The following is a 21,095-nucleotide window of genomic DNA, read 5'->3' on the forward strand; positions in this document are numbered from 1 at the left end:
TTATAAACTTTTGTTAAGGTTTATTTATTTTGAGAAAGTGGAGTGTGGGAGGGGCACAGAGAGAGAGAGAGAGAGGGAGAGAGAGAATCCCAAGCAGGCTCCATGCTGTCAGTGCAGAACCTGAGGCAGGGCTTGACCCTGGGACCCTGGCATCGTGATCTGAGCTGAAATCAGACACACAACCGACTGAGTCACCCAGGCGCTCACTTCTATGTCTTTTAAATACAAGTTTATAGTTTTCAATTCACAAAGTTTTTTTCACATTTTGTGTTAGCTGTAATCCTATTTTATAAGCATTGTATTATGGTTATTGTAAATGGGGATTTGAAAAAAATGACTTTTGGTGTGGACAGAAGGTATTGATTTTTGTGTAAGTCTAGCCATCTGACTGAGCTTTTTTTATTCATTCCATTCCAAGAGCCAGTTCATTCATTTGGGTTTTCTGTATAGATGGTCAAATTGACTGAAAATCTCTTATCTTTTCTATTATTCCAGTAGTAATATTTCACTTGGCAGCACTGGTAATGGGGGTTCCTTGTTTTGTTTCGATTTTAACTAATACCTTTAATATTTAATCAGTAAGTAAGATGTGTCAGTGGGATTGCATCAGATAACCTTAAAATAACTTTAGGACATTTACTTTTCCTAGAGGTTTTATTTTTCCTTGAGGTTTTCTCATGAAAGGGGGCTGAAATTTATCCTGTGTAAATTTACCATATAGCATCTACTATAGTTAATCATGATTTTTCCTTCCTTTAATATAGTGAATAGCATTGTTTTTTTTTCTCCTCTCTCTCTAAGATTTTATTTTTTTTAAGTAATCTCTACACATAATGTGGAACTTGAACTCCCAACCCCAATATCATCAAAAGCCACATGCTCCACTGACTGAGCCAGCCAGGCACCCCAGCATTGATAGAATTTTCTATTCATTCATCTTGTTTTTGTATCTTTTAAAAATACAATTCCAGATTATATTTACTAGTATTTCATGTAGTTTATAACTTGGGTTTTAGGAATTATACTTGTATCATTTATCAACTATTAACAAAACAATCGATTAAAACGATCATGAATATTCTGATGTGATGTATAACCTGAATAACCAGTCAGAAGTCCATATTGTTCTCATGTTTTTTGGGAAAATGAGGGAAGGGAGGTGGAACACTCTGGTGAGAAGAGTAGTGACATCACTTGGGATTCTGCAGACCTATGTTCAGCCTGTATTTGCCATTAAGTTGTTAGATAACCAAGACGTAACCTCCCTTGGCTTCAAACTGAAAATCTGTGAAACGGGCCAGTGGGAGAACCAAATGTTAAAGTGCTAGAAATAGTGTCAACTATTGTATGAATGTAAGGAAGTATTAAATTCCAAGTCAGATATTTTAAAAATTAAGAGCAATTACGAATGGAGATAGAATATATAAACACATTAAAATCTCCCAAGCCATGTAAAACCCGAAGGCATTAAAATTTATTAAATGATGCAATAACAACAGAATTCTTTATTTACAATAGCATTATTTAACATCAAATAAGCAAATAGCATCAGCAAAGCAATATTAACTTGCATAAATGTATTTAAAATTTCTCTGAATATATCTACCTTTGCATAAACTGCTCACACTAGAAATACAAACATCAATGCAGGTGAACAAAGTGATGTTCAGAGTCAACTCCATTTTGAAAATAAATCACAACCTGAAACACTGTAAGCTTTCTCCTGAAGAACCATAGTTAATATATTGCTTAATTTTACCCTTGTATAATCTTTTCATATACACACATCTCAGATGCAACTTCATGAGGAACTGTACAAATAAAACCCACAAATGACAAAGGAACAAAAATGACAGTTAAATGTTTGAAGAAATGTATCATCATCACTATTCAACAACATAAAGGTTAAGTGATGATGCACTTATTCAAAAATTGTACACAATTCACTATACAAATATAATACATTGGACAGCTATGTAGGAATATACAAGACTTAAAAACAGATCTAAGGCATTATGCTAGATTTTAGCATTTTGAGGTTCTTGCACATAGCTTTTACCTGTAGTAAGAAACTTAAAAGATTTTGTTTTCCTCTATAAAGAAACACCAGGGAGAAAATTCTAATTAAAATCGAAGCCACTACAGTAATTTTCTTTTGTGCAGAGAATGCTTTGCTCTTAGGCAGCATACTACCATACAAATACTAGAAAATTTTAAATTCACACCAACAATTAATGGCTTAAGTTGCATTTCAAAATTGATTGTGTATCTTTGGGTTCTGCAAGTGGATCTGTGCCACCCATTTCATGTGTTAAGCCCATATGAACTCCATTTTTAAACACAGATTAAAAATTGCATTATATAAACTGCAAAAACATTGCTTTCAGTTATTACAGGCCGTAAGAGATACACGTGGGAGGGGCATTTTTAGTCTTTGAGTCAAACGAATTCATTGTAGTAAAACAGCTCACTTCACTTTTTAAACTTAGCACATTACATGAACACTTAAATGAGTTTTACAACCAAGTTAATGTATGTATACTTTTCACATTATGTGTTTTTCACATTTAGTAATATAAGTAAAACACTGATTATTTGTTCTATTAAAACAAAACCAAGTACTCAGTCTGACAAATTTATTGTTTACAGCATGAGAAATACTGATAATGAAGGGGACTGATTTGGCTTTTGCTTCTACAGTGATCAATATGATCAGAGGATTCCTTCACTGACTTTTCTCTTTTCAGTTAGATGTAAAGCAAAATCCATTACCTGGTCTGAGCCATCAGAGAATTTATAATCTCTCTTCCTTCAAAACAGTAATGATCGTGAATTATTCTAAATTATCGGTATCAGAGGTTTGCAGATTTGTCTGAATTGGGATTGACATTAAGACACAGTGGGCAGATGGATAAACAATCAAAGATACACTGATATTCTGGGGACAGTGTTTTAGTGAAAAGGGACTTGAAACAAAGCCAGTTTAAACTCCATTTCTCTTCTGTGCTGTGTGAAGATAAAGTCATTCCAATTCACATATTTCTAAAAAACCAACTTAAAACCGGTCACAGTAAACTGGGTAATGTGAGCCTCATCACACCGATGAGGTCACGGAGTTTCGGGCCAACATCTGCTCATTTTTTCCATCACGACTGGGCAACCCAGTGGTTCGGTTGAGAAAAGTAGAGCATTTCGAGGGGGACACGTGAACTGGTGGCCGCTGAGAAGTGCTGTTCCTGGCCACCTCCCTGTAGCGAGCGATACCCCTCTCAAGTGGGAAAAAAGTATCGAAATGCAAATTTCCAGAAAAATTTCTTTAGTATGGAGCAACACTTTCAGACTGTCTACTTAACCAGTTATCTTTGGGCTATATCTCTTTCTATACTCCATAATTTGCACATATAGAGAGAGATATAAATATAAATAGGGGTAGTTTGTACATTTTTCACCCTGCCACAAATAAACAAACAAATTTCAAGGAAAAACCTCTCTGTTCCTAAAAAGCCTGGCTAATGAGATATAAAATGCTTTGCTTTTTAGACATCAAAAAGACATCATTCTGAAATTTAGGTAAGAAAGTATGTGTTTTAGGGGTTGGGGAGAAATAGCTCAAAAAAGGTCATCAGTTTCTTGGTATTGCAGTTGTCTGAAACTGATGCCAATTAATAAAAGATTATTCCCCTACCAGAGTGGGCAAGAAAAACAACCATAAAAGTGGCCTGCTTAGTAACATGTAGTCTTTCTAAGGTTCATTAAGAAAGAATATAAACATATAAAAATCAAGAATTGGTTCCTACAGCGGCTGCATATCATATAGATTAGATAAATGATTTATGAGCAGAATCACAAGGTTTAGAAAATAAAAAGTCTTAAGTCTACAAATTAGGTCTAATCAAGGCATTGATATCCTTTACAAAACACCTTTAGGAGACATTGCTATGAAGATATCTAATTTAATACTGAAGTACCTCATTTTTGAGTCAATTCCACAATATGTATACCTCACAAAAATTATACAATTAAAACACTTAAGTTCTCAACTTAAATTATTGCTTGTTTACATATAAATTGGATTTTATGTACCTTACAAAACTTCGGCTTCATCAGCACTGCTAGAAAACAAAATAAAAAACACATGGCAGAGGTTAAATCTGTTGTGATATCTGCTGTCAATTTTAAACACACGGTTACTTTCTCCCGTTCTTGTAGGCCAGTGTTGCTGGGGAACAGAATAAACATGCTTTCAAAGCAGGTATCCTTAGTTGGATTGTATCAAGTCCTAACTTGGCTCCTCTCCTTGCCAGTAAATGCTTTTTTTCTGAAATTTAATAGTTAGCAATTGACAGTGGCTGGCAAAACATTTAAGGAAATAAAGGGCTTACCTGGTTTCTGTTGCATTTAAATTAAAAAAAAAAAAAAAAAAACGAAAGTAGGGAAGGCTGACAGGGGAAGGAAGAGTCAGGATTGGATGGAGAAGATGCTAATCAAAGCTGTCTTATCAATCTAAAGGGAACTTAGTTTGGAAATGAACAATATTTCTTCTTGATTCACAATTTAGGTGGAATAGTTTGATTTTGACAAAGAAAAAAAGAAAAAAGCACTTGTTAATATCCACAGCCCTCTCACAGGCTCCTTTTCCTCTGTTCGGTAATGGACACTCTTCTCAATATGGTCTCTAGAGCTTCTACAAAGATACAACTATGACTTTACTGGTCTTCACTTCTTGGGTGTCTCTGTACATACAGCGCTGTCCATGGTGTCTGCTCTGCTTTTATCCCAAATGCAGGCTTTAGGTTAAAACACCTTTTAGTGTGTGTCTTTTTTTTTTTTTTTTAACTCTTTTCTTTCCCGAGATGAAATCTTAATCTTTTGCACTAGACTGATTAGCCAGGGAAAACAAAGCAAGAAACCAGTGTCTGGAACCAAACAGGAACAGAACAAGAGCATGGTTGTTTTCCTTAAATACATACATTTAAATACATTCAATCTGACATGGGTATGAAATTTGCCTGTCAACATTTACTTTGCAGGAGAGATCTAAGTTGCACTAAGGTGAATGCAGTGAACAGACTGAGCAACTGTCTGGACGCGAGCTTCAGACTGTCAAGAGAAGAGGCGGCTCCTCCTGCAACAGCCAGGTGGACTCCACCCCGGGAGCCAGGGCCCCGGCCCGTCTGCTGACCTGGCTCTGGCAGAACTGGCTGGCAGGTCGATTGGGTCAAAACAGATAGACACAGCTCTCCAGGCCGGTAAGTGTTTTGAGCAAGTGAGCCCCGTCAGCTGAAGAGAGAAGCAACCAGCTACCTTCAGTGTCAGCAGTATTTCTGCAGAAAAACAGAGAAAATTGTGAAGTACCTCTGAATTTTTTATAACACCGTCATAAAGCTCATCACAGAATCGTCAATATACTTGGCCATTTTTAAATAGTGTCGTTCCCGAAGGCTCTGTCTGGCTGAATTACACTTGATTTTGAGGCAGACAGGCAGGAGGCCCTGTTCCTCGCTGAGCACACTCCTCCCTTAAGGCCAGCAGATCCTCCGCGCCACTTTGTAGGACGAGAGGCTTCAGTGGATGACTGCTGCTCTCTCACCAATGACGTCCTATACCAATGTCCTCACCCACCGTCTCAAACGACGTTGCAGAGATACCTCATTGCTGAGCTGCCCTGGCTTTCTGACAATATCCGATTCAGAAGCGGCCACCACTTCCTCAATCCTTCCTCAAAATCATCCAGTACAAACCGACTTTCAACAAAACGTCCCTCTTGACTTTCTCTTACAGAGATACTCCCAGGGTTCCGTGGGGGTGTTTTCCTGGCTTCAGGGAGCTGAATAAACCAGGGTTTTGGATCTACGGATATTCTCACCAGTTTCTGGTTGCTATGCCATGATGGTTTGAATGAGGGCTGTAGTGAGCAAGAATCACGTGAGGCGTCTGACTGGTTGGTGCATGTCTGTCAGTGCTTTTCTTTGGTTACTGACTATGTTTTTGACTATGTTCCACCCCACCCCCCCAAAAGGTTTCATCCATGTAGCAAATATTAATTATCCACTCTGTGCCAGGTGCTGGGGCTATAACCAAAACAGTGTATTTCTGGTCACCGCCATCAAAACATCGAGTGGGCCAGGGAGACAAATAACAACATGGTCCGAATTATGTGAGAGGAAATACTGGGTACTGTGAGGACACATAACAACTGTTTCTGGGATTTAGATATGAAGGCATAGCTAGCACATCAGGGCCATTAAAAATTATCTAGTAAGATCAGAGAGTAAGCCCAAAATAATCAATTTCACCACACTACCCTGCAAAGACCGACTGGGGGAAACTGCTGCCAGCTCATGAATTCTAGTGGTCAAAGGTGGGATTACATTCCTGGTCTGGAGCACAATTCTCCCAAGCTTAAAACATTAGTTTAGGAGAATCCCTCTGACTGTATTTCCTCTTAGAGAAGAACAGTCAATGTACTTTTCTCTTTGATATAAAGCCGAATTATATATTTATTTCCAATTTGTGTCACATGATTTCATATGGAAATACTCCACAGCTCTAAAATATGAAAAAATCCTTCGATTTTCCAGTTAGTCTAGAAAAACAAATTCTACTGAGAAATATTAATGTCCTTAGCAACTTGAAGGCAGTATTCTTTAACATGAATGGATTATCACTAAGCAGCTATCACCCAGGAGCAGTGTACTGAAAGAGAATGTTGAGCGAGCCGTGGATATCTAAAGTGACACTGGTTGGCTTGGCATCCGGCTGTGTCACTTCAGGGGTGGAGAGTCACTTAATCTTTCTGTCCCTAATACTTCCTAGGGCTGTTGTGAGGACTAAACAAAATCATGTACACGAGGTATTTAAACAGTTCTGGGAACATAAAAAGTACTCGGTGAATGTCATCACCACTATCCTTATCATCACTGCCTGGAAGCTGGTCCTAGTTAGTGATCGATTTCCAGAACACCAGTAAATACAAGTAATAATAGCTACACTTTATACAAGAGCCATGCAGCTGACCAGTAAACTCAATTTGGTATGTTTAAACATATGTAAAACATAGAGGCATACTAGAAGTCCTTGTAAAAAGAAGAATCTTTTGGTTGTGTAAAATCACCGCCCCTCTCTACATAGCATTTTGGTAAATCCACAGTTGTATATACTAGCTCTGCTTAAAGCAAGGTACAATTTTAATCTCCATTTCAAGATAAGTGGAACACCAATTTGATTAATGAAACACTGGTTTCTTTTCTTTTTTAAAGATTCTTTCCATATCCTGCTTTTTTTTTTTTTAATGTTTATTTTTGAGAGAGAGAGACCGAGTGAGCAAACACGAGCAAGAGACGGACAGAAAGAGAGAAGGAGACACAGAATCCAAAGTGGGTTCCAGGCTCCGAGCTGTCAGCACAGAGCCTAACGTGGGACTCGAACTCATGAACCGTGAGATCATGACCTAAGCTGAAGTCGGACACTCAACTGATTGAGCCACCGAGGCGCCCCAAACCACTGGTTTCTAGCTCAACAAATAGAACCAGGTTACCAATATAAATTCTGAAAAGTTCCTTGATTCACAACAGCAGCAGAGAATATTACAGAAACACAAGAGGACAGAGATGACTGGATCCCTCTCTTTGCACATAATCAGTAGAATGGTGACAAGTGCAGTGATTTCCAGTTATTACTCATGGATCAGAAGGGATATACTGTACATATTACTTTCTGAAGGAAACAAGAGTGTCTGACAGACTGTCCTCTGGCCTTAATATTCAGCATGAACAAAGTATAGATGGGAAGCCAGATTCAAGAGGGGGTTTGGGAGAAACAAAGAAAGTGGGAGGAGCATAAATGGTCCAGGCTAGATGACTACAGGGAGAGAGTTCTCCCCAGAGATCCTGAAGAGTACTTTTGATAGCGAGAACATCCTATATTTACTGAAAGTTGCTTTTGTGACCTTGATGCTAATCTTTCCATTTGAGTTTTAGCGGGCACCCATCACGGGCCTAGATGTGCGTGAAGGTGGTTCTACTGGCCCACCTTGCCTGCAGCTTTACCTCTCCACTTTGCCCAGGCCCCACTCTGCGGATTAGTCCTTCCAGCTTGAAGGCCCCTGCCTCTCTCTGGTGTTCCTCACAGTGGTCTTCCTCTTTGTGATATGTGCCCCCACACGCTAGCTGTGCGAGCTTGGGCAAATTCCCTCATCCTCTGAGACTCCATCTCCTCATCCGTAAGTGTTGATGAGGCCTAAATATCTCTGATGGGCCCAGTATGGTTCCTGTATACTAGAGACCAAAAGGTACATTCCCTTTCCTCACTTCAGAGGTTTTTCCCCTCCTGAGATTTAGTATCCTAATGCCTGAAGCCCAGGACGCTCTTCAATATGTAGCCAAATCTTTACCGTCTGTCCCACAGTGTGGTGTATTTCTTTGCCCTTCAGGCTCTATAAAAAACCAGAAGGGAATGGCAGCCAAATTTGTTTCTTCTGGGGCTTCTCCAGTGTTACTTTCATAAAACCTTTAGAGAAACGTCCCAGGAGCTCCATGTGGGAAAGTGGGCGGCAGAGTACAGGGACTAGTAATGCACGCATGGGGGGTGAGCCTTGTCTCAGCTTCCTTCCTAGTATTGCAGGATCTTGGGCAACTCATCAAGCCCTCAAAACAGTAGTTCTACCATACGGTTATGATTGGTTTAAATCAACTAATCTAAATAAAGCTCTCAGCAGATAATCAGGCTTGCAGTGAATGCTCCATACCTGTTGGTTTTTTCTGGAATTAAAAAAAAAGATTAGGGGCCATCCAAGTGTTCTGCTGTATAGTATACAAGTCTGTCTTCTGTAATAGGGCAGCAGAAGGATATAAGGCAAGTCAAACTGGAGGGCAGGAGTGGAAGACGGGGCTGCTGGCCTGGGCCAGGCAGGGCATCTGAGCACCTGGCCCTATAAACTGGCTCTCCCGGGTGCTTGCTTTGTGTCCCTGTCCTAGGCTGGCACACAGTCACACTGAAGGTGGAGGAAGGGAGGTCAGATCCTGTCATGGTGGGTTCAGGGAGGGAAATGCAGTCCTGACCCCCAAATGCATTTTTCCTCCACAGAGCTATGATGTGCTGAAAGGTTAAGCTCCCTGGCACTTTTGGGTTAACGTGGGCTGTCCTTTAGCAGAAGCCTAATTATCACTAATGTCATCATTCCTCTGGGAAGTGCGTCCCAGGTTTTAAGCTTCTACTTTTTGCACATAAGCCATCACTGATTTATTGTGGTCACTCTGTAGAGGTGCAGTGCGGTAGGGGAGGCTGGGCTGGCAGGAGAAAGGTGCCACCCCCCTAAGGGGCTTCAAACTTCAATCAATGGCACATTTAGAGTCTGCACACGTAGTCAACATGGAATATACTCTATTTTTCGTTTGGCTTACTGTAGCGACGTTAACCATTTAGATGAGCTCTGCATCTGGGTAAATATATCATCTGTAGGATTCCTACCCAGGGACATCTCTACCATGTGTGGCTGTGGTTCTTTAAACAAGAAAAACCACAAAGAGAAAATTCACACACCGTGTATTTAAAGTCTGGAGCTATACCTTTTTTTTTCTTAATTTAAAAGTTTTTTAAAAGTTTATTTATTTATTTTGAGAGAGACAGAGTGGGAGAGTGAGATCCCAAGCAGGGCTTGAACCCACGAATTGTGAGATCAATGACCTAAGCCACAACCAAGAGTCAGAAGCTTAACTGACTGAGCCACCTAGGAGCCCCATTTTTATTTTTTTATTAAAATTAATTTTTTTAATGTTTTTATTTTTGAGAGAGAGAGAGAGAGAAAGAGAGAGAGGGACAGTGAGAGCAGCGGAGGGGCAGAGAGAGACGGAGACAGAATCTGAAGCGGGCTCCTGGCTCCGAGCTATCAGCGCAGAGCCAGACATGGGGATTGAACTCACAGGCTGTGAGATCATGACCTGAGCCGAAGCTGGATGCCCAACTGACTGAGCCACCCAGGTGCAGCCCCCCATTTTAATTTTTTTTAAAGTAATCTCTATATCCAATGTGGGGCTCAGACTCATGACTCAGAAATCGAGTTAGATGCTCTACCAACTGAGCCCAGCCAGGCACTGCTGCATCTATTCCTTTTTAAACTTAGATATTAACAAAACCAATCAAGATCCACTTTTCTATAGGAAACTGAACACCGATCCTCTATTTTCTCCATTGAGAGAGAATTTTTAACTTAAAAATAAACTCAACCTGGGGCACCTGGGTGGCTCAGTCAGTTGAGCGTCCGACTTCAGCTCAGGTCATGATCTCACGGCTTGTGAGTTGGAGCCCCACGTCGGGCTCTGTGCTGACGGCTCAGAGCCTGGAGCCTCTTCAGATTCTGTGTCTTTTTCTCTCTGCCCCTCCCCTGCTCACACTGTCTCTGTCTCCCAAAAATAAACACTAAAAAAAAAAAGGAAACTTATCTATTGCTAAGGATTATATCCCTTACCTTGAGAGGGCCCTGCAGGCCCATTTACTATGTGCTAAGCTGCTCACAGAGCCTTCCTGTTAACATGTCAGCTGCTAGACACATAATTCAGTTGAGTTCCAAGAATGGATTATTCTTTTTCAAGATCTGATTGAACATGGTACTATCACTCTTCTTAGAACAAGGGTTGGAGGTAATATGCAAATAATATATAAGACTGTTGCTTAAACAAAGTGAAATATAGACAAACTCTTAACAGGAATAAACACAGACTTAATTAAGGGATAGGGAATAATTGTAAGTTAGCTCCTCTTTATCCTCCTGAAAATCTAACATTATGATTCAGAAAAAGTAAAAATAAATCAAAGTTTGCCTTAACATGACTAATACATTGCTACTTTTTTGGCTTTGCTATGATAATATCATTCCAGGGCAAAATTAGTGTTCTTAATTCATACGCCACCATCAGCTCAGTTAAAATGAGCTTAAAGAAATAATTATTCACAGAAAAACTATTGAATGTCAGATGAAATTAGAAGATATTTTTAAAAATCACAAGCGTTACAACTGTCTTCAATCTATTGGCTGACAGTGAGTCTGCCAGTTTTGCTCTATAAAATATCCATGTTCACCTTACTACCCTGTTCACAGATTTCTTTGCCGTTTCTTACCCGTGATGCGTCTCCCTCCTGCTTAATCATATCCATTCCAGGCAGCTGGTTTGGGAAAAGGTTGCCTCCCCTCAGAGCAGGGTCATTAACCTGAGGGCACAAGACAGGACAGCGGCTCCACTCAGTGGGATGTCCAAAAGTGTTGTAGGGAACAACCAACCGACCTTCCTCCTCGTCTTTGTTCTTAGGAGTAGAATTACGGGGAAAGGTGGCTTTGTAAAAGCGGTCCCATCCCTAGACCTACTCTCCCATGTATAGATCTGGTGGGAGGTGGGGGAGTTGGGAGGAACAGGGAAATAAATACTTACACTAACTGCCTTCAAAATAAAATTTTATTGGCATTTTGTATAAAAGTTTGACAGTCTTGATCATACTTGACACATTTTCATGCCTTAACATGTTCGCCTTTTCGGATGATTCAAATTAGACCAGTGACTCATATTTGGGACTTCGGAGCCATCTGAGAAGCTCCTAATACCGCTGTTACTTAGGCAAGTTATTGATTAGCAAAAGCAAGTCTGAGTACCCAACAGTGCTGAACTTTGTGCCTCTTAAGTGAATTATTCATCAGCACTCATACAATTCTTTCACAAATTACAAAGTAAAGAAACAAATGCAAATACTGTACAGGACTGGTTTTATCAGAAGAAACACGCTGCAGTTGTGTTTTTTAGGTTTCCAAATTAATCCTAATATTCAAAAGGTTTAAATCTATGTAAAAGTTTCTTTGCCAAAGCAATCTGGATTACTAAAAATGTACCAATTTGGGGCACCTGGGTGGCTCAGTCAGTTAAGCATCTGACTTCAGCTCAGGTCATGATCTCATGGTTCGTGAATTCAAGCCCCGCATCAGGCTCTGTGCTGATAGCTTTGAGCCTGGAGCCTCCTTCGGATTCTGTGTCTCCCTCCCTCCCTCCCTCTCTCTCTCTCTCTCTCTCTCTCTCCCTCCCTCTCTCTCTCTCTCTCTCTCTCTGCCCTTCCCTCATTTACGTGCGCGCGTGCACGCTCTCTCTCTCCCTCCCTCAAAAATAAAACGGCATGACTTCCAGGTAGGTTGACTATGACCCATGGTAGAGTAGACCATCTGGGTGGCCCTTGCTTTGTACAGTCTTCCTAGAAAGCAAATCAGGAGCCACTAGTGCCCCTTTCTGTAGAAAATTCAAAATCAACACCATGTTTCCTCCATCGAAAAGATAAAACTCTTTTTTTTTTTTTTGAAAGACAGATGAAAAGAGAGAGAGAATCCCAAGCAGGTGCAGGCTTGAACTCACAAACTGTGAGATCATGATCTGAGCTGAAATCCAGGGTTGGATGCTTAACCGACTGAGCCACCCGAGTGCCCCAAGAATCTATCTTTAGTTATGTCTAATTTACCCAAGTAAGCCACCATTGATGGTTTAGTCACCATCAATTCAACTACAGAAAGGCGAATTATTACCCACACAGAGCTTTCTTAAATTGCAAAGGGCTTTACATTTCCTTATGCACTACTCTGCATTTTTATTAACATCTTCTCATAGAATAAAACAGAGGTGCTGTAAATAAATTTACTAAAATTTCCTCACAAGTTGTGGTGCACCAACATCAGATAAAATAGGCTAATCCAACCTTCAGTCTTTCACCACTCTACAATTATGATCTGACTGAACGCACAGTCCTGTCAGTGACTTACTAAGTCATTTAACCTGCCCATGCCTCGATTTCTCTACAGATGAAATAAGACTCAGGGTCTTTGCCACATTGATACTTTGTGTGAACTACTGAGGCAGTAGAATGCCAAGCATTTTGTGCCCTTTAAACATAAGTTCTTCTGGGGCGCCTGGGTGGCTTGGTCAGTTAAGCATCTGACTTCGGCTCAGGTCATGATCTCACGGGCTGTGAGTTCGAGCCCCGCGTCAGGCTCTGTGCTGACAGCTCAGAGCCTGGAGCCTGTTTCAGATTCTGTGTCTCCCTCTCTCTGACCCTCCCCCGTTCATGCTCTGTCTCTGTCTCAAAAATAAATAAACGTTTTAAAAAAAATTAAAAAAACTAAGTTCTTCTGTAAACACAATTTAAAAAATTTTAACTAACACCTTTATCTGTGGATAAATTCTGAATTTCTGAATCCCAGATTCTGAATCCTAGGCCGGCCACCCGAGATATCAATGCTTTGAGTCTCTCTGCCACCAAGTGAAGCTGGTGTACACTTAGGGATAGCAGAATCACTAGTCTTATTCAGAAATACAGCCTTAAGCAGAATTGTTTAAAAAACACTGACCAGGAGGGCACCTGGGTGGCTCCGACATCGGCTCGGGTCATGATCTCAGGGTTTGTGAGTTCAGGCCCCGGGTAGACTCTGTGCTGACAGCTCAGAGCCTGGATCCTGCTTCAGATTCTGTCTCTCTCTCTCTCTCTGCCCCTTCCCCCCACTCATGCTCGGTCTCTCCCTCTCAAAAATAAACATTAAAAAAAAAAAATTTAAAAAAAATTGACCCGAAAAACATGGCACTCACACCCCAGAGATGATAAAGAATAGTTTTTGGATGATCGGTGTCAATCTCCCTGCACGAGTGAAGTATCCTTTAAAGCTAACTGGCCGGGGGCGGCGGGAGGGGGTGGGATGGGCGGTGGTGGTGGAAATACAGCTAATTGGATGGCAAGCAGTTAGTTTGGCCTTTGCGATTCGTCTGGTTTTTCATTCAGAAGAAAATCAGTTCTTAAACTATAAATCCAAAATAAAGCTACTTAAGAAGTACATTTACCATTCCATTTTTAGAGATTCATTTTAGATATTGCTAAGTTCCTCAAATAAGAAAATACTTAAATGACAAGACAGTTAAGAAATATTTTAAAAGATCCTTGAGCAGTCAGGAATCCTTTCATGTTTATTTTGTCATTAACAAGTATTTCTGTTAGTGGCACTAACACAGGTGAAAGTAAGGTGAGAAAACACTGATCAAAATACCTGTGGGAGTTGATGGCAGATGTTAAGTACATGGAAAGATACACTGAATGCGGAAATAGACAAAAAGTTATCAGAAGACAATGGGCTGCTCCTCAGGGTGCTCACCTGCTCGGGACCCATGGAGGACAGCCCCGACGTAGGCACGGAGGTCACTGAGGTCATGCTGATCTGTCCTGTCATCTGGTTCATGTTGCTCATCCCACCTGTGTTGGTCGCCATGGATACATTGATGTTCATATTGTTATTGTACATGCTGGTGTTTGCTTGTTGCCCAAAGTGTGGTGGGGACTGTTGTGAAAACATGCTAGAACATAAGGAAAAGATTAAAATGTCAAGAGTTGTAGGGCAAAAAGGTGGGGAGTTTTGAGCACTTGTTTCTCACGTATTTACTTGAGGATGAGTGAGTATAGGCTGAAAGACCCCAGGGTGGGACAGCCAGCAGGGGTGAGGTCAGAGATGGTGGAGGAAGTGCTCAATGAGGCTGCAGGGGCGACCACAGTCCTCTCCTAACATCACTGTGAAGGTCTAGAGGTGTATCTTTCTCTTTCCTATCTGCACCGAACAAGCTTTTTATTTGTTTGCTTTTACTACATGTACTGATAAAGGATGCCTTCTAGAGCACTGCCTTCCATAGCAGTTTCGGTCTTAAACTGGTGGGGTGGTACCTTCTCAGGGGAGTTCTTTTACTCCCAAGGAAGAGATATGCTAAACTTTTGTATTCTGGTAACTTCTGCCTACTTAGTAACTTTCCTACTTCGTAGTTTACTTGATATTGCTTGCTTGAGAAAAAAATTAAGAAATATACAGAAAAGATGGGGCACCTGGCAGGCTCAGTCAGTAGAACATGTGGTCATGAGTTCAAGTCCCATTGTTGAACATAGAGCTTACTCAATTAAAAAAAAAAAAATACAGAAAAGAGACAGGCGGTCTACAGAAAAATTCCCTGGTGATCACTTACTTAAAAAGACACAGAAACACGGCATACCTGTTTCCACCCATATTCCCTTGCGCCCACCCATTCATGTCAGAGGAGGCCTGGTAGGCTGGATTAGCCTGAGACTGCTGCATCATGGGGCTCTGGGTATGTGCCATTCTGGGTGACATCAGAGGGCTCTGGGGTGTTGTGGCCCCAGTAAAGCCTGGATCAGGTTGCTGACTTATTCCTTAAAAAACAAAACAGAAATCCAAAGGAGACTGTTAGTTTTATCGTAGAGATTGGGGGGAAGAAAAGAGAACATTCAAATTACATACAAATTACATAGAAAATTACATAGAAAATTACTTTCAAATACCTGATCATGTGCTGGTTAACCACATACATTTAAAAAAGGTTCCAAACTGGGATAAAAAGCATGAAGAAAAAAATTTCCAAATGTTGATTCTCTAAGGTAGTTACCTTGTCTAGAGATAGAGAACATACTGTTCCTTCCCCTTATCCCTCTCTAAATCAAGAATTGGTCATACATGTGTATTTCTCGTTTACCTGAAACAGTCTTCAAATTTTTATGTATCACTACAATTGGATTGTTTAAACTTTAAATCAGACTGAAGTTCAGCTATCTATGAAAAGTTAACACATTTGAATAATTTTTTTATTGAATGAAGTCATTCTACAAGGAGATCCATGCATTTTTAAAAATAAGTAACTGCATCACAAAGGATTCTGTCTATAAAGGGCTCTGCGGTATTTCAGTGCTATCTAAGATGAGCAAGAATACATAGAAAAATTCAATGTAAGCTTCTTGTTCAGTTTAGAAGCATTTACACTAAATGGCATTTACACTAAAAGGAGAGAAGGAACTTTTAGAACACTTTCTGAAGTCATCAAAAAGGAAACAGGAAAGGAGCTTAGAAACAAAGGCGGCAACTTAGAAACTTTCAAGGAGGACGTAAAGGAAAATGCGTTTTTTGCCTAGATGTGTGTAATGTACATAGTTAATTAATGCTTAGGTTAGCTGAGAAAGAAAAGTTTATGATCACACAGAAAAACCCGCACATTATTTGGTTTTTTAAAGAAACAGGAGACATGAATTTAAGCACTACAGAGGCTTGATAGTTATTTGTAGATAACTCTCGCAAAAGCCAGGGAAAATCACTTGGAATATTAATGTTAATGTAAGCACTTAACTTTTATCAATAATTCAACTATTAATTGAACATGACATGCACACAAATATGAATATTTATGACATTACACATCTGTCTCTTAAGACTGACGCTGAACAACAAATCAATATGAAGAAAACAAAGGGCCTTCCACTGGGGCTTCTATATAACACTTCTCAGGAATTATCTATTCATTGAAGATTTGGTATCATCTTTTTTTTCAAAAATTGGAGAATGTGTAATGCTTGAATTTTTGTAGGTCTTTCAACATTTTGTATGTATCTATTGATTTGTTTGAGTCAGACTCAGAGGTCTTCAAAAATAAATATATACATATGCACCCGTGTTTACAGACATCGACAGAAACACACACATCCACGCACACTCACACACACTTACTTCGGTCACTCTTAAAGTAAGACCTGCACTCAGAGAAAAGGTGGTACCTGAGCTGAGAGACTGGAAGGCACTGTGCTGGACCTGGGGACTCCTGACAGGCCCCAGCTGTCCTCCCAGGTTGCCTATCACTCCCTGGGTAGCCAGACTCATGTGGGAGCCATGCAAAGAGCTGTGAGAGAGGAGCTGAGACCCAAGAGCAGGGGACACTGGGGAGAAAGGGCTGGTGAAAGGTGGTGGGGATGTAAGTCCAGTACCGTAGTTTGGAGGAAATGGAAACTGCTGTGCATTTGCCTGGGGGATCCGGGGGTTGCTCAGAGTTGCTGGTAAACCACCAGGAGCCACCATGCTCGATGTCATGTTCAGCCCTTGTCCTCTCATCATCAGTGTTCGCTGCTGAACTTGCTGTTGCTGATGCATTTGTCTCTGTCGAAGATGCTGGTTCAGGATTTCCCTTTGTCTTTGGGCCAGCATCTGTGCATTAATAGGTGCCTAAAATGGGGGTGAAGTGGGGAATGCACGGAGGGGAACATTGGGGGAAGACACAGATTGAGAAACAAACTGTATATTAGAAATAAGACAACAAATGGTACTGTCTCGTGTAAAATCATTTGGGAAATAAAATTACACGGAAAGAACATTTTATTTTTTATTTTAGAGAGAGACAGAGAGAGGGAAGGAGTGCAAGTGGGGGAGAAGGGGGGAGAGAGGATCCTGAGCAGGTTCCAAGTGCAGCGCAGAGCCCAAGATGGGGCTCGATCTCACGAACCCTGAGATCATGACCTGAGTCAAAATCAAGAGTTGGACGCTCAATCGAATGAGCCACCCAGACGCCATGTGGAGAGAACATTTTAGAGTCGAACAGTAGGTGGGTGAGAATGTGGGCTTCTAAGTTCTACAGAGATGATGATTTTTCTGAAACCTTGCAATGACTGACATGGGTAACTTCAACGTTACTATGGATTAACTTGGAACTCACTGTGAGAGAACACAGTTAACTAAAGGACCTCATAATAATACCAGTCCTAGCTGTAAGATGAATGTCACAGAAACCTTGAAGATGGCATTCAAATCTAAAGGGAAACCAGATCATTTGTGCCGAAATGTGGCTTGAAGTGCTTCGGAAAAGGCTGAACAGAGGCAGGGAGAGGGGAGGGAGTGTAGGGAGAGCGAGGGTGATAGGAACATGCAAAGAGGCCAGGGCAGACTGAAGAGGAAAAGACAGATGGATGCAGGGAAGGATGTCAGTGCCTGCCACCCAGAAGAGGTAAAAGGCTGTTTATGGGGTCCTAGCAGTACAGAGTCAATCCTCATTACTCCTGGATTCCATATTTGTGAACTTACCTACTTGCCAGAATTTATTTGTAACCCCCAACTCTATATTCACAGCACTGTCAACGTCTATGGACATGCGCGAAAGAATCTGAGATGCCCAAGGTGCACATTATTCCCACCTAAGGCTGAAACAAGGTGACACTCTGCCTTCTTGTTTCAGCTCTCATACTGTAAGCGTCCTTTTTGTGGACTATTTAGTTCCACGTTTTTCACTCTGGTGTGCTTTTCCCAGGTGATTTTGCTCTTGACGGTGGTTCCTAAGAGTAGTGCTGAAGAGCTGTCTAGTGTTCCTAAATGCAAGAGGCTGCGATGTACCTTATGGAGAAGGCACGTGTGGGGTGAGCTTCATTCAGGCAAGAGTCACAGCGCTGGTGTCTCTGAGTTCAAGGTAACAAATCGACAGTACCTATTAAATAAGATTTCTTCAAATTGAAGCACATGTGAAACAAGGTTATGTACTGATAGACTGATGACCATGCTGGCACCAGAGGCTGGCAGGACCCTAACCCTGTATGTCTCCTGGGAGCAATGGTTCACTAGTCGCTAATTCAGTGTTTGCTGTAACTTCATAGAACACAACACAAGTGAATGACAAGAACTGACTGTACCTGGCAGTAAAAATGGAACTACAAAAGTGACAGGCTAGATGGACATCTGAATGACCTAACAGATCCATGGTGCTGATCTGGGTCATATGACCTTGTAAGTAACTTTGCCTGGGATACTGACAAGGAAGGAATGACAGAGAAACTCAACATCCCATGAAATCTGACTGCTGGTCTGCTCCTTACCTGTGTTGGTACTCCAGGCCTCAGGGTCAAGTTCACATTTGAAACATTGCTGATTTGATTCATAAGTGGCTGGCGATTCTAAATGCAACAGACAGAAGAATCAATACATTTTTTACACAATATATTTTAAATCATCTCTCTTGAGAAATCGCCCTCCCCAGTGTAACATCTGTATGCATTAGATGCTGAAACCACATGGTTTGCAGCTGAATTCTTTTACAAAGCTAATTATCAGTGAGGTTTCGCATTGCTTGTAACTGAGAAAACGTTGTGGACTGTTTACAGAAATCTCTCTAGCCTTGTTTCCCGAGAACACATTTTCTTGAGCTAACTAGGCACTCAGAAGGCAGCACTGCTCTGCCACCACTCAGCTAACAGTGACAATTTCTGTCACGAGACAGGACTGAAGAAAGGAGCTACTGTTGTCCCGAGTGCTCACACTGAGCTAGAAACCACCTTTAACTCATATGCACATTGCCCTGTACCATACAGCAGCCCCGTTTTATAGACAGGAAAACTGAGGCTCAGAGAGCTCAAGGCTAGACCGTTAGCTCTAGACCTCAAGGCTAGACCGTTGTCCTGTTGGGCAACAGGACAGCTCCCCTGTGCTAGAGTGGAGTTAGTGGACGAGACAGAAGGGAAATCAGTAAGTAGAACAGAGCACGAGCTGTAGGGTCATCTTGGAAGGGACGGGATGAGCTTTCCGTCCTCCCCGAGGACACGACTGTTACGCCGCCCTCTCGCCTCAAGCTGCCCACTCCCCCGCGCCCTGGCCGCCTCTCCAGACGCCCACGAAGAGCACACCTGCTGTGCCTGGAGGCGATGCTGCAGCTGGAGTCGCAGCTGGTTTGGCTGGTTCTGCACCAGGCCTGTGGGCCTGAGGCCGGGTCTGGGCTGCATGCGGAGTGTGGCGTAGCTGGGCCGCTGTCCCATGGTATGGAAGTTCGGATCCTGCATGGGGTTATAGCTTCCCTGGGCCATCTGGGCCTGAGATGCATACTGCTGTGGGAAAACCGGGGTCTTCTGCTCCAGCATGATGTTGGATTCCTGACTGGAGAACTGTTCCGGATCGACTGCTTGGCTCTGAAGAGACAGCCCCAGATAACAAACAAATGAATACAACCGCTCTAAACAGCGGAGTTGATACAAGGTTATTTTCTCTGTCATATACTTGAAGCTTTTCACACTGTACTTACTATACAAAGGTACCTAGCGTGACTCCACCTTTCTTCCTAGAAAATATCTTTGTTCAACGGGTGCACTTATGTGAGGGAAGAAGCAGGGTCAGGCCTGACCCCCATCAACCCTTCTTCCAAGGGAAGGAGAACTAGGCCAGGACTAAGGGACACTGCCTCCTCACTTCCCCATCAGAGACTGGCCCGGACTGTAATATGGAAATGTCCCCTGGAAGTGTTAAGTCTTTTCACTGATTCTTCATACTTGAAGCAATCATTTTAGTCAGACGACCACCCTGGTGCCTCACTGGGGTCGGCAGTGTTGGGGCACCCGCCACCATCGTTCCCATTTTGCAGATGAAAAAAGTGAGATCTGGAGACACGGAGGAAGTTGCGATAAGCCTTTCTGGCTGGTTCGGTAGTGGGTTCCAATCCAGTCTGTGATTTAGCACCTGAGCTCCTCGGCAGTGCGATACACTGCCTTTATTTAACTGCCTTCTGTGCTGCCGGAACTTCCTACAGTTTGCCACCATCTTATGAGCTACTGGACACATTTGCTGTGTTTGTCGTTCTTGACTTCTTATGGTTACCTGATCTATCTGGGTCAGAATGAAGCAGGTATAGAAAATCTACAACTTCTCCAAGGGGGAACACCTCACCCCCAAGTGGCCCTCGGTGTCTGTGTTTAGGGTGGAAACAGATACTTGCTAATTCTATTCTCCTCTCCCTTCTACTTCTAGGGGTAATTGCTACAACCCTTCTGATATAAGGAGGGAAGGACTCAAGAGCAAAAACGTCTCTTAACGCTTTCTCTAACATGGTCACGTCCTAGGCCTTCCTCAAACCAGTCTACCCAAGTTAGAGCAGGGGCCTGGTGCTGGCCATGATCCTTGGCTCACGTCAGCGCGGTCCTGAGGTCCACCCACGAGACCCGGGCCCACTGCCCTCTCCAGCACAGTTTTAAGTATGTGGATGGAGCCTCCCCAGGGGACACCATTGATTACTGAATTACTGAACTCATTATTGAATTGAATAACTACACTCACGAAACTATCTTAGAACTTTAAATACCTGCCCATCTTCAACAGAGAAGAAATGAAATAACTTCCAGTTTTTAAAGAAGACACACAACTCTCATGTGCACAAATAAAGTCTATTCGTACTCTCCATTTCCCAAATCCACCGAAAAATGTTTCTATAATTCAGTTTAATAGGATGACATTATACTGACAA

General features: G+C 41.8%; 1 protein-coding gene across 9 annotated transcripts in view; it reads right to left on the bottom strand.

The window, feature by feature from the left end:
• Nucleotides 1-1,447: 1,447 nt before the first annotated feature.
• Nucleotides 1,448-21,095, bottom strand: part of NCOA2 (nuclear receptor coactivator 2) — a 293,750-nt gene continuing 274,102 nt past the window's right edge. For 7 of the 9 annotated variants that reach the window (XM_043601182.1, XM_043601175.1, XM_043601177.1 and 4 more), the window contains 7 exons: nucleotides 19,492-19,770; nucleotides 18,688-18,765; nucleotides 16,819-17,053; nucleotides 15,045-15,222; nucleotides 14,165-14,363; nucleotides 11,116-11,205; nucleotides 1,448-5,324 (listed from right to left, as the gene is read on the bottom strand). In XM_043601182.1, coding sequence (XP_043457117.1) covers nucleotides 5,313-5,324; nucleotides 11,116-11,205; nucleotides 14,165-14,363; nucleotides 15,045-15,222; nucleotides 16,819-17,053; nucleotides 18,688-18,765; nucleotides 19,492-19,770 — 1,071 coding nt within the window. In that variant the 3' untranslated portion in view covers nucleotides 1,448-5,312. The remainder of the gene's footprint in view (nucleotides 5,325-11,115; nucleotides 11,206-14,164; nucleotides 14,364-15,044; nucleotides 15,223-16,818; nucleotides 17,054-18,687; nucleotides 18,766-19,491; nucleotides 19,771-21,095) is intronic. The other 2 variants (XM_043601180.1, XM_043601181.1) reach the window with 1 other exon arrangement.

Source organism: Prionailurus bengalensis, chromosome F2 (assembly GCF_016509475.1).
Source record: "Prionailurus bengalensis isolate Pbe53 chromosome F2, Fcat_Pben_1.1_paternal_pri, whole genome shotgun sequence".
In the NCBI taxonomy this organism is placed as follows: domain Eukaryota; kingdom Metazoa; phylum Chordata; class Mammalia; order Carnivora; family Felidae; genus Prionailurus; species Prionailurus bengalensis.